This window comes from Poeciliopsis prolifica, unplaced genomic scaffold (genome assembly GCF_027474105.1).
Source record: "Poeciliopsis prolifica strain line A6 unplaced genomic scaffold, Auburn_PproV2 SCAFFOLD004, whole genome shotgun sequence".
Classification (NCBI taxonomy): Eukaryota; Metazoa; Chordata; class Actinopteri; order Cyprinodontiformes; family Poeciliidae; genus Poeciliopsis; species Poeciliopsis prolifica.
In genome coordinates this window covers 17,826,198-17,840,077 of record NW_026562379.1, presented here as the reverse complement: position 1 = coordinate 17,840,077, position 13,880 = coordinate 17,826,198, and the positions used below count along the sequence as shown (strand labels likewise).

The following is a 13,880-nucleotide window of genomic DNA, read 5'->3' as shown; positions in this document are numbered from 1 at the left end:
CTAAAAATGAGCAAAACGTAGATTAATTTGCCTCTTACTGTCAAAAAAGTGTTGGAATATTTTTGCATAAATCATTAGCCAATAAAAATCAACACAAGAGGAGCTGATAAACACTTTCAGTGAAGTGTTTACTGAAGGCTGACTCATCCTCTCCTCACACACAAACTTTACAGCTGCTGAAAATGGGTGTAAAACTGAGAGGAAATTAGGTTGGTGGAAGAAAGGAGGGGTTTGTTTTCACTGGGGTGTGGGTGGTGTGTGTGCAGGGCTGTGATGAGGAAATGCCCCACAACTTTACTCTGGCGGAGGGAAGGAGGGGGAAGATTCATAATCAGATTCATAATCAGATTCAAAAAGGGTTCATTTATTGGCTGCTGACTTTCGAAATGAGCGAAACTGATGAAAATCAAACATTTTCTCCCAGCTTTTTTTGTTCAAATTGTCTGTGAGAGAAAGGAAAGGAGAGACAGCAGCATCCTGCGGGGGAGCATGTCAGCACTTGTTATGAAGGACAACCGGAAGTTAGATCACATCACTTCACAATAAAAGAACTTAGACAACAACATGACACTTTGCTGCTGGGCAACAATAATTGTCTCTCTCTCGTTTTTCTCCTTGAATACGGATTAAATTTTGCTTTTATGAGACTTTTTTAACATTTGAATCCATATTTTTGTGGTTTACAAAATGTTGCTTCCTCATAGCAAAAATTTTAAAATGTATGTTTAAAAAGAAGAGCGCAGTCTTCATACATTTTCTGTCATTTTTATTCAACCTCTAATAATTGAATCATATAGCGTATTATTAGTGCATGCTTTAAAAAGTGTTTTATGGCAATTAATTTAAACTTAAATGTCTATTACATACCACTCTCGCTAATTAATTAAGAAAAGAAAAAGTGTTTTGGTTTGGGCATAAGTGAGGACTTACAATCAGTTATTCAAAGTAAATTTACAGGTTAAGCATATAATTAATGACTTATGATGCCAAACTACATGTTTAGAAGTGATAACACAGCAATAAATTGATTAATGAATGAAAACTTTTTTTAGTAGGTGGGAAATACATATATTAGAGAAACAACATAAACAAATAAATAAATATCCTCATTACAGAATTGCTCCTGGTCTTGGTCATAAGTAGACATGATAAACAGAAAGTAAACAAATAAATTACATTCTCTTCAAGTCAATTTAATTTCAATTTAGATTCAAACACATAAAGAACAAAAATGAGAAAAAAAATCCCCAGGAGAAATCACAGAAGCATGAAAACAAAAAAGAAAAGGGAAGAGAAAAGAATCTATAATGTAATTTACATATTTGAAATTGAGTGATAACTAAATAAATAATAAACAATAAATAAATAAGCAATTACACAAACTTATAATTCATTTAGGATTAAAACATTTGATTTAAGACCAGGTTTTTTTAAAAAAAATTAGCACTACCTACTTGAAATAAATGTAAAATAAGCGGATAAGTAAATAAAAAAATAAATTAATTGGGGTAATTAGTTATTTTCTGTGGCGCTTCAGTTAGCCTCTGCTAGCTAGCATTAACGCCGAGATAGGCGGAAGCATTTTATTCTGATAGGGCAGAAGCGGAAGCAGTTCGCGGCACCGCCGTTGTCTTCTCTTTTGACAGCCGCCTTAAAGCGCCGGAACAGCAGAGCCAAACATCAGACCGATCTCCACGCCGAAACTGTGTATCCGCGTCTGGATGGGTCACCCGGCGTCGAAACAGCCGCCATCCCGGAGCTCCTGATCCCGACTCGCTTTCCCGCCAGCAGCCTGGACTCTACTTCCATGTTCTGATCCGAATCCTGGGCTGGGTCTTCTGGAACGTTCAGTTCTCTCGGATGTCCACCTCGTTCTCCCCGCCGCAGCAGCATCCGCAGACCGCAGCAACACGGATCCCGTTCAGCAAGTAAGTGGACGGATGGAGGCTGAAGTTGAGACTCTGACAGCGCAATGTTGCGTCATCCCTGCAGCAGTGCGAGGAAAACGCGCCGTCAGCTGAATCCGATGTGACGTTAAGCTGATTCTTCTTCTGCATCGTCGATCTGGAGACCCAGATATTAAACCCGGGTCTCGGCTGGTCAGCGCGCTGATGTCGCTTTGTCAGACATGCCCAGACATGTTGGGCCAGAAAAGAGCCAGAAACTCCCAAATATGCGCCTTTCTAAATTAATATTTACGATTAAACTGCACGTGAAAGCAGTTAATACACATACACTAAATATTCTTCAATAGTCAAAGAAAATGTCATGTTGAAAAATGTTTTTGTTTATTTTAAATAAGCTGTTTTAGTAAACAAAACATTAATGTTAAATTTTATAGCGGTTTTTACAGCTTCAGACATAAAAATGATAATAATTTATGAGTTTTTTCCCATTTAATCAAAAATGTGCGCGCTCCCTCGTGCACGTATTTGTTTACAAACAAGTCTCGTGCTCAGGCAGACGGCGCGTCTGCTGCCACCTGGCGGTGAACTGTTGAATCGAGGTTAGCAGGTGAAACTGAAGGGAAAATGGATCTAAAAATAGATAAATGAATTTAACTCTCACTTCTAACATATGTGATATAGTTTGGTTTTTAATCAGTAAATTAATTTATTCTACAATTTTAACTAACATTTAGGTTTGATGATTTTTTTTACTTCTAATTAATTTTCTGCTTTATTTTCATTTCAGTTTATTCGCTTAATGTTTCTCTACTTATATTTTAGCTCTGTATTTTGTTAATTTTTCTCAGTTACATTAATTAATTTTTTTTAAAGACCTTGGACATTGTCAGAATTTAGGCCCCATTATTTGTGCATTTTGCATGTAATAGCCCAGATATATGCCATTTATTAACTGCAGATGTGCTTAATACTTTTATTCATAGAAAAAAAGATTTGTGAAGTTAGTTATTTGAGTAAAACTCAAAAGCTAGTTGGTCTGATAAGTTATTCGAAAAAACTGTGAGTCTAATGATAATTGATGGGCTTTGAAAGGAAGTTTTGTTTTGCCGAGATGTCATAATCCATTTTATTTATTGTTTTATTTAGTTATTTAGAATATCATCCAGTTACCAGTTTTAGGTGTACTTTAGAAGTTTTATTGCTTTTTGAGAGGTTATTAGGTTAAAATGGTCTCAAAACGATAATATTTTCATGTATCACAATCATTTCTGTGATTATTTATCGGTCAGCAGTATTTGTTATGGTGACAGGCCAATTCTACACAACCAGAGTAGACCAGACTCGTTGTTGTTAGCAGCTGGTGTAAAATGTGCATTTTTCTGGACCATTTAGGCTCCTGTTGAGATGGCCCGAGCAGAAACCATCGAGACTGCCGGAGAAAATGGAGGCGGACGAAACGGCCCGCTGTCTCTGCACAACACCTGCCGCATGGAGCTACCCCAACCAATCCACAACCGGTCAGGCCCGCGGACCGAACCCAGCGTCCCCAGCACGCCCCCCCACAGGGAGCCACTGCCGGGCCTCTACCTGCCAAACCGGCTGCCTTGCTCCCACCCAGAGGGCCACCAGCAGGCGCCGGCGTTATCGCCGACGCCGTCCTGTCGTCTGGAAACCAGCCGGAGAACCGCCGGCAATGACCCGTCACAAGAAGAACCGGGTAAGAAACTGGTAATTACTCCAAACTACAAGAACCAGGTCTGTCAGGTTTGTTCAGGCGAGAAAAGTGTTTTAAAAGAGTTAACTCAATAAATCAATAACTATGTATATCGCCACAGAAACATGATCAATATCAATTGATAATACGTCTGATAGATCAGGAGTGGGCAGAGGAAAGACGTTAGCCGCTCAGCTTCTCACAGCTAGCTAAGCTAGGTTGGTGGAATCAACTAAGTCCCTCCCTCTTTGGTTACCTAGCAACAACCTGCTGAGCAACCTACGGCAGCAGTTTAAGGTTTTTTCTCATAACGGCTCAAAAATAAAAAATGACGACATGGAGTGAAAACTGGATCAAACAGGAAACATCACACCACCAGTTTGGCCTCAGGTACTTAAAAAAACGAATCAATAACGATCAATCAACTGAAACAAACATTGTGTTCCGATTTTCAGCCATATTGTCCTAAACAAAACCTAAACCTAATAATAGTTCAGGTGTCATATCTGAAGTATGTGGATCAGTTTTGAGTAACAGGAAAGGCAGGAAAGCAAAACTGGTTTCAGAGCAGAAAGTAGCAGGTATGTTGATATGACTGAAAGTTTTATGATGATATTTTGCAGTTCTATTATAATTAGGCTTGTCGCGACAAATTAATTAATCGCATAATGAACAAACTCAATAATTTCCCTTTGCATGATTTGTTGTCTTCAGCCTCATGTCTTTGTCTCAAACAGCTCTTGTTTTGAAGGACAGGTTTGTTTACGGAGACTCCATAATTCATTTTATTGGTTGTTTCTGTTGTTTTATTTCTTTGGGAGCACATTATTGTCCAGGACAATTTGTTATTCTGACAGCCCTAATTATGATAACGACAAAAGTGATGATAAGAACTAAGTATTACTTTTTCTAGATAACTGTATGGCTGTGACTGCATGACACTGCATTCATAGTCCCAGAAACACAAATAATGGTCTTGAAAGACATTCCTAGTTGTAGTTTCACATAAATGTAAGCCAGACATATTGTCAAATTAATTGATTTCTAGTGATAAAAGCTGCATTTCATTTCAAATCTGCACAAAACTTTGACGATATTCGACTAATGGCAAAGAAACTACATTTCCCAACTGCTGTGTTTCTATTGAATAAGAATAGCGATTATAATCACTTGTGAATAAGATTTTTCACGCGATAGGTAATTAAGAAGATGCTGCACCATCATTCTCACACCACTTCCTGTCGCCTTCTTCTTTGTGGTTTCCGCCAGTAGTAGCATCCTGTTGTTGATCATGTGACTCGTGTTTCCATTGCAGTTTTGCAGAATAAATCGTTTCCAAAACTTTTTCACTGCAAATGAGTTTTTTTTAATTGGTTTTCATTCAGAAAAACGTGAAACTGCAATTATATGATCAATGGAAACAGAGCGATTCTAACATCTCTCAGATTAACGCTTTACTCCCTCCATAAAGGTTAGTCTCTGAAGTAAAAACGCTGAAAATATCAACTACTCCAAAGAAACCTAAACAACTCTCCCTTTAAGTGTAACCTTTGACCTAAATGGTACTAAAAGGAGAATGCTGTTATGAAATATGAGGCGTGACTGAAGCACAGAGGACAGTTTGACTTTTGGACCTCCACCCTAAAGTAAATACGAGCGTTATCAGTTAGCAGGACCGTATCGGTTATGTGGGAGTCGCACTCGAGGCTTCATTTTGTTTGGGTTGGATGATGATGATGATGATGATGATCCAGTTAAGTTGTAAGAGAACAAACACTGCAAAAACACAAAATCTCACCAAGTATTTATTGCCTGGTTTCCAGTGAAAATAAAACTTAAAAGTAACTTTTTACCAAATAGGAGCTTGTTCTGAGTCAATAATTTTATAATACTGATTAAAAAGTACAATTTTCACTGGCAGATTATTTCACTTAAAAAATGGGAAATAAGTGTAGCAAGTACTTTTTCATTAATAATAATAATTTATTGAATTAAAACAAGCTCTCACATATTTCTGAAGTTTGTTGTGTTTTCTTTTAAGTGTAATATTTATCTGCACTAGAAATTAGACTAAAAAACTTGGTAAGCCTTTGTGTTTTTGCAGTGCGTATGCAGGACGGCCTGCTACAGAGCAGTTTGGTTTGCATGACAGCATGCGTCAGGCGGTGCAGTTGGTAATTAAAATGTCAATAAGCTGAAGGCGACGGGACGGTTGGTGTTTGGTTGGCTGGGTGCCAGCCTGCAGGGAGACATTTTTAACAATGTAAGCAGAGAGTCTAGTTTGCCCCGCCTCCCTCAGCTGTGGGTCAGCTGTGCAGAGATGCATGTTCAGACTTGTCCTATGCAACCTGACAGAAATAAAGAAATCTGCTGCACTTCCCTGAGCTCCAGCAAGTCAACTAGTCAGACTGCATTTCTCCAGCAAATCAGGCTCAGAAAGCTTGTCAAAGAATACAATAATGGAAGGTATTTTATAATTTGTGTTCAAATGTGTGAGTAAATCTGGCTTGCTTCTTTTTTTAAAAACAAAATGTCAAAGATTTTGTTTAAAGAAAGAACAGCATTCTGTTATTTTCTGTTTTTGCTGTTAGGAAAAGGGAAAATATTTCTACCAATACTTGGATTTATGTCTTAGTGCACTAAAAATAAGACAAAATGTTCAAGTAACTTTTCTTAATTCCTCAATGTTGATGAAAAAGTTGCTGGGAGATTATTTTCATTACCACATGGGAAAAATGTTGTTAAAAATATTCATTTTCATTACTGCTTAATAAGCTTAGAGTGAAATGAAACAATGTTGAGTCTATCAAAACACTCAAACACGCTAACAGCTTTAATGCAAATCAATCAGCTGCTAAAGTTAGCATGCTAACACTAGCATTCTCCAATCATTGTTTCAAGTCAAGGCTGCAACTGTAAAACATCTGTTTGGTAGATTTTATCTTATTAAAGTGGCTACTAGCTTTCAGATATGTTGACATAAGTAAGGCTGAAGTCTTAATTATGTAACTGAATAAACTGCAACCAGGAATTTATGCATTAAAATCTGCCATCAGTTTGATGAAGATGAAATATTGTATCAGAAAGTTTTCAACCGAAAATAGGAAAATGATTCTGTTTATTGCTTCTGATTGGTTCCACGTTCTGTTGGTGTTTGATTGATTACATGATTAGGTCTTTAACTGTGTCCACATAATAAAACAAGCAGTCACCCAGATATCTTCTTCTTTGTATCGTTTCGTTTTTTGTTAATGAGCCCAAAGCAGCAGACATCCTCATGTGTCTCATCTCTGAGTTTCCTTGTCGCTCCATCAAGCGGTCAGGTTCATCCTTAGTCCCGCCTCTTTTCCTCTAATTCATCCAATCACAGCTCAGCCCCCCCTGCGCTCTCCTCCAATCACAAAGCAGACATCTCTGTGAGTCAGAGTTACCTTGGCAACAAGCCAGGGTTTTCCTGTTTATTCGGGGTTTTATTTGCCTCTGCTCTCTTTTTTGCCCCTTCTTCGTCCCCCTGGATCGTTTGTAATCTTCCCAACAAAGCAGATGACGTCTTTAAAACAAAAAAAGGAAGCAAAGGTTGGACAAAGCATAAAAAATAGTGCAGAGAGTATTTACTTTGGAGCGACTTCTGATCGGAAACAAAACCTTAAGATGCTGGAGGTGAAAAATACTAATTTTGGAAATTAAAACTAGAAACAAGAAGTAAAATTGTATTTTTGGGGCAGGCCTGTCAAACTACCAAATTTTAATGGATCATAAAATTAGAGCTGCAACTAACAATTATTACTGACAATTAATTGGGTACAAAAATAGTTTTAATTCAACCACTGAAGCCTTTTTATAAATGTTAGAAATGCATTAGAAGATAAACGAGGCAAGTACATTTAGTGAGTCTGCTCTGACTGCGTCTTCTTTAATCAACTGACATCCTTCTGTCGGTTTTCTCCAGATAATGATCAATTAATCACTAAATTCACTGACAATTATTTCAATAATTGATTAATCATTTCGGCTCTGGATAAATTGTCCACAAAATTCCTGTAATAAACCACAACATTGTCATTTTGACGCCATTTGCGACTAATCTGAGATAAAACATGAAAATATGGAAAACATTTTACATATGAAACAAACAAAACAATAAAAACAACAGTGATAAAAAAATGGATTAGGCAAAAGTGGCAGGCAGTGCAAACTCACTATGTAATTATTGTGCTCATTTAATTTCGTCCTGATTAATTGATTGATTGCTTATGGAAACAGGCTCAGTTTGGGGACAGTAAAGATGCTTAAAATAAGAAAACATGGAAAATTTGAAAGAGAAAACATAAGTAAATACAATTTCATGTGACAGTAAAACCCCCATTATAGTTGTGTTGCTTCATTACTGTCTTTAAAAATGGTTCAAAACATATTTCCTCTTACAAAACTACATTTCCTCCAACAGGTTTGTTTATGTGAGCAGACAAAAGGTTGAGAACTTGTTTATTTAACAGGCTATTTAACCTGTTAAATAAACAAAACAAATACAACAGAAGCACATAAACAGCAGAAGTTAACAAACCAGACCCATTAAGCAGATTAAAAGATTACGCTCCCAAATTCCATCAAGAGGAAAATAAGTCACAGCCAGGCTCTTTAAGAGCCGTTTGAACGAAATAACGCCACAGGGAGCGAACATGAATCAGCTGCTGAGCCGAAACCGTCGCACTGCTTCACATCTGCCTCATGTTTCAATATACAGTCTGATGCAAATCATTACGGATCTATTCTTGTAACGATTAATCGGATAAATCGGGATTAATCGAGCATCGAAATCGATTAGTCGTCACAATAAGTGATGGAATAAAGTTATTACTAAAATTGCAGAGCTAGTAATACCTCAACTTTGTTTTGTGATGAAAAAAGATGAGTGACCTGTATTCTGTCGTGAAGTCGACCTGAATTCAAAGTCACAATAAATAGAAGCTGCAAAATATGTCAATCAAGATGGCGTCCTGGCATCACTACGGAAACCAAAATGAAATCTTCATAAAACCAAATAATTGATGAAACCGATTGATTGATTGATTGCCCAGCTGCAGCGTTTCAGTTTATCGTCCATGAAGAGTCGTTCTAAGTCCGGCTGATTCTTCACAGATTGGAACAATGAGGAGCAGCAGGACGCGTCCCGGCGGCAGGGCCCTCTCCCCGACCTGCTTCCCCAGAACGAGAACTCGCCCTGGGACTCGCCGCCGCCGCCGCTGGGCGCCGGCGGAGAGGCGGCGCAGCACCTGGACGTCATCCGGGTGGCCAGCCAGCTCAGGATGATAGGGGACCAATTCAACGCCATGATCCTCCACAGAGCGGTAGGCAGAATATGAGCGTAACGTTTCCTTATTGCTCTTGAACGCACCACGGTTGCACTGATTTTTTTCCTTTCATGCAAACAGACAAACATCTCAGCAGGCGAGTTTGTCTCTGCTAAACCTTATAAACAGATTGGTGAGAGTTAATCAGTTTCTTTTGCTCAGTGTTTTATCTTTTATTCCTTGTTTTGTTACACAAAAATCTGTGAAAATGTTTGAATTTCAAAAAGGTGTTTTCAGAGTTTAGAAAGTGCTCAATATTCAAACTGTACAGTTTTCTAATAAAAGGAAAATATTACTTAACGCCTAATAAAAAAATCTGAAATAAATTTTTCTCTCATTGACATTACATTAAATAAATCAGATTTTTTTAGGTCGGTAAGAATATCTATTCTATTTGCTAAGCATCAGAAAACTTAACAGCAATAGGGATTTTTTTTTTACATTTTGTGTTTAAGCTTTTAATTTGAGCAGGAAGGTAATTTACCTTAACATGATTTATTTGAATTGTTTCAATTTTATGAATATTTATAATCACTAAATGGCTCAATGACTTATTAATTACCTTATATTTCAGGAGGATATAACTGAAAACCTATCAAGTGTTTCATATCAGCGGATATCAATAATTATTGATTCATTTGTTTGTTTTAAATATCTAAAATATTGTCAGACTGGTGGTGAAATCTTTCCTCTTTTATCCAGTTTTTACTCCACGTTGCTTTTTTAAACAGTCACTCAGCAGGTTGTTGATAGGAAACCGACCTGGTTGGTAGATTCCACCAACCAGGAGCAGCCAAAGTTTATCCACTGATATTGATTAAGTCTCTGCTGTAATCTATATTTGTATTGATTTGTTGTCATTTTAAACATCAATATGGAAACTGGTGGATTTCCTTTTGTGAAATTAGTGTTTTCTTCACAGACCAATCTGCTATTTTTGGTATTTCAAACATAAAATTTTGTTTTATCTTCGCTTCCTAGAATTTCTATCAAAAGTTCATGAACAACAGTAATAAATTATAGCACACAATAGTGGTTTGAAACTGTCTGTTTGTGGTTATTTTGTACTGTTTTTATCTCTAAAGTCTTGCTGGAGACGTTTGACATCTTGCAGTGAAAATGCTTGAATTGTACAAACCTGGAAAATCTTCACATTTCACATTTGCCTTCCTGTTCTACCTGCTTTGCCTTTGCTATCCCTCTTTCTGTTTTCTTTATTTGCATCATTCTGAGTGACTCCATCCTCCTCGCCAAACAGCAAACAATTAACTTTTGTCACAACAAAGAGCGATTTTTGGCAGGTTTTACGGTGAAAGTCAGTCGCTGCTTTCCCTCCGGCTGCCTGTCTGTTGTTATTTCCTTATCGCTTTCCTCCCTCCCTCTCTTTTCTTGCTGTTTTCGATCGCGTGAGGAGTTGCCGCTCGGCCTCCTCCTCCCGCCTTGTGCACATAAACAAAGCTGACGTCACCCTCGCTCGGCTCTCGCTTCACCCGCCGCACCCGGCTCGCCTCTCTCACTCTGTCTGCCGGGGAAAATAATGAAAACCTGTGTGCAGATCCTTTTCTTTTCTTTTTTTTCTGAACAAGAAAAGAAAGGAGTCTGTTAGCGGAGCGGTCAAACCTGCTCTGCTACCAACTCCTAACCCAGGATCAACCAGCTCATTTTAATGAACCCAAACCCAAACTGGTACGTTTCATAAAGATAAAACTGGTTTCCCTTTCATTTTAGTCAATTTCATAAAAAAGATTGACTGACTGAATGGAAGGTTTAACAAACTATTTCAGAGCGCTACGTTTAATTGGGTTGTTTTGATCAGTTTAGTAAAGATTTTCAGGTCTACTTTCACTGATTTGAAATTCAGCAACATAAAATGATCAGAAATGATCAGCCCTCCACACCAAAGAAATGCAAAGGCAGCTGGTAGTGACACAGTGGCGGTGCTGGGTTTTCATTGGCTGCAGAGTCTGTTAGCCTTTTAGATGACAGCAGTTTTCTGCTAATACGCCAATAGTCGAGTTAATTTTTACTGTTAGAGCTCAAAGTCAGAAGTTTGGTGATGTGTCAGATTTTAATAAAAAGTGGCGGTGTTGGTGAAATTCACCATCTATTTCCTGGTTATCAGGTATATAGCAAGTGAAAAGCTGCTTGCGATAAATTTGTAACGCCGTTCTATTTTGCTAGAATGTGTTTTCTGCAGTCTAACTTTGCGTCTCTCTGTCTCGCAGCACATCGCCCCCCAGTGGCAGGACTGGAGAGAGGTCTGCCGGGGATTCCTGAACTTTATCGCCCAGTCGCTCAGCACTCTCTACCGGCTGACGTAGAGCTGCGATCCGGATCTTTTCCTGCGTTCTGGGCCGAGACGTTCTGTTGCTACCGGGTCGCCGGACCATTAATCGCCTCATGGACCGGACCGGCCTGTCAGAACCGGACCTTTCCACTCAGGTGGCACTGCTGCACACCGCAGCCGCTGGACTGGACGGCTGGACTTCATGTTTATTTTGTAAAATATATACATATTTTTTTGTTTTGGTTCTGTCTGGGGGGGTCCACTTCTTGATGTGGGTCAAACTGTTTTTTGTGGTGCTGAAAAAATTCAAGCTGAAAAACACAAAATGTTACTGAATATTTTATAAATGTCTGAACAAACTAACTGAAGACAAGACTGACTTACAACCTATCGGAACTTATTTTAAGTCAGTAATTCCTCAGTATTGATTTATAAAAAGTACTTGTTCGTCCCTCCGAGGTTTTGTACCAGTCCGCCTGTGAAACAAGCATTTTTTCATCAATATCATGGATTTACTCTGACTTAAAACAAGTTTATTGTAAGTTGGTTTTGTCTTATTTCAACTTTACTTTGATATTTGCAGCTGAAGCTGGATTAAAATACTTGGCAAGATTTTGTGTTTTTGCAGTGTACAGGAGTCATTCGTAGCACGAAGGACCCAAAAACTTGAAGTATTCATTTTAATAAGTTATTCTTAAACAAAGGTTGACATCTCAGAATACACCACCATATAGAGACATTTTTCCATTTTTAAACTACATGTTTAAAACACAAAATCTTATCAAGTATTTTTGATTTTCTTTCTACTTTTGTGGAAATATCTTAGCAGACAAAATTAACTTACAGGGAACCTTTCAGCCAGATGCAGAAGCTTATTTTAAGTGAATAATTCTTTAATATTGATTTAAAAAGTAGAACAAATTTTCATTTATAACATAAAAAATATTTAGTCATAAGTGAAACTAGCACTTTTCATCAATATTAAAGAGTTATTGTCTAAAACAAGCTGCTGAATCTTGCTGAAAAGTTACCTGTAAGTTCATTTTGTCTTATTATATTTGCACTAGAAACTTGGTAATATTTTGTGTTTTTGCAGTGCAGCTGTGAAATCAGCCGTCATAAGCATTGCATTTCCCTTTAACTGCACCGTTTTCGACTCTGCAACCCATGTTCCCACTTTAAAAATCAAAGAAACTGTGAAACGCCGAGGTTGCATTTGCAGGGAATTTTTGGGTGCAAATCCGCTTTGGGGCGAAGCTGCTTCTCTTCGCCACTTCCACGTGCCTTCCTGCCTCCAGGTTCGCCTCCGACGCGACGACGGGCGCCGTTGTTTTGAGTCTCAGCGCTCGAGAGCCATTTGCATTAAATTAAAATGTCCTGCAACTGGCAGAACTTGTTTACAGTGTTCATAGTCCCTCAATTTACTGTAAATAGTTTATTTTGAAGATGAATTTAAGTTATCCAAGAAGCGGATGGCATTAAGATGACCTGTTTTGTTGTTGTTTTTTATTCCCAGGTGGATTTGAGAAGGTATTTAACGAGCAGCAGGAAGAAAATTTGAATTCTCATCAACATGACCCCAGTTTTGTTCCTGTTTTCTACTGCATGATTATTTTGATTGAAGCAGAAGAGAAAACGTGTAATTTATTTTGGAAAAATCTGTAGCATTTTTATTTGTTTTCTATGACGATGTATTTATTTTTCTACCAACTGAGACTCAAAATGTTTGAGTTGCTGTCGCACACACTGGCGATGGAGAAATCACTTTAATATTTGGAAAATTAGTTGCACAAAAATAAAAGGACAGAGAGAAAAGCCTTGACATTGGGACGTTGCAGCTTTGAAAGGTACTGGGAGAAATCAGGCGTCGCAGCTTCAAAAGTGAATCAGGGTTTGCTGTAAGTTGGACTTTCCGGTTCTGAACGGGTTAAAAAGTTTCATGTCTGTACTGTAGCGTACGCCACGTAGCAGATTCACGTTTACTGGAATATTTAAACTTTTGATTCAGGAATTTCCATCGTTTCTCCTCGTTTGTTGGGTTTTTTAGATGTGGACCAAGCCTGCTCTTTTCCCCAAATCAGATTTCATCATTAGAGAGAGAAAAGAAAATGAGCACTTCTTGATTTGATGCCGTTTATCCAGCAGTGGAACAAACAAAGTTGTATTTTGCCGTTTTTCAGCTTTTTTCTATTGTAAAATTTCTACATGAATTTTGTACTTTTTCTTTTTTTATATAATAAAGATAAGAATTTAAAAACATCTTGTTTGGTGTTTTACTTTTAATCATTTAAGGAGGGAATGTTACATCCAGTCTGTTTGTAAAGCACATTTCAGCAACAATGCAGCTCAAAATACTTTACATCAAAAAACATAAAACTAACCAATTATGAAACGAGGAGTAAATATGACATGTTGTCAAACGCTGTCATTAAAAATAATCCAATATGCTGTTGTTCATGTTATGCACCATCATCTCGGAGCGTCCAGAGTTAGTTACGTTGTAGTCCACTTCCTGCTTTTGGAGCGGTCCCTGGTCCGCTTGGCATTCACATAAACATTCAAATCGAACCAGAGTTCACTTCAACTCCACCAAGATCAAGATTCCTAGGCAGACCAGAGTT

At 37.9% G+C, this 13,880-nt stretch overlaps 1 protein-coding gene across 1 annotated transcript; it reads left to right on the top strand.

Moving 5' to 3' along the window:
- The first annotated feature begins 1,617 nt into the window (after positions 1-1,617).
- On the top strand, positions 1,618-13,511 carry LOC129359388 (uncharacterized). Its single transcript, XM_055028974.1, has 4 exons — positions 1,618-1,928; positions 3,300-3,624; positions 8,761-8,969; positions 11,198-13,511. The coding sequence occupies exons 2-4, from the start codon at positions 3,312-3,314 to the stop codon at positions 11,291-11,293; spliced, it is 618 nt and encodes a 205-aa protein (XP_054884949.1). The 5' UTR covers positions 1,618-1,928; positions 3,300-3,311; the 3' UTR covers positions 11,294-13,511.
- The last annotated feature ends 369 nt before the right edge of the window (positions 13,512-13,880 follow it).

What these genes read in the sequence shown, in the direction of transcription:
- LOC129359388 (XM_055028974.1), top strand. Translation starts at nt 3,312, where the DNA reads ATGGCCCGAGCAGAAACCATCGAGACTGCCGGAGAAAATGGAGGCGGA. An exon ending in CCCGTCACAAGAAGAACCGG is followed by an intron (nt 3,625 to 8,760) that starts GTAAGAAACTGG and finishes GATTCTTCACAG; the next exon opens with ATTGGAACAATGAGGAGCAG. An exon ending in CCATGATCCTCCACAGAGCG is followed by an intron (nt 8,970 to 11,197) that starts GTAGGCAGAATA and finishes TCTGTCTCGCAG; the next exon opens with CACATCGCCCCCCAGTGGCA.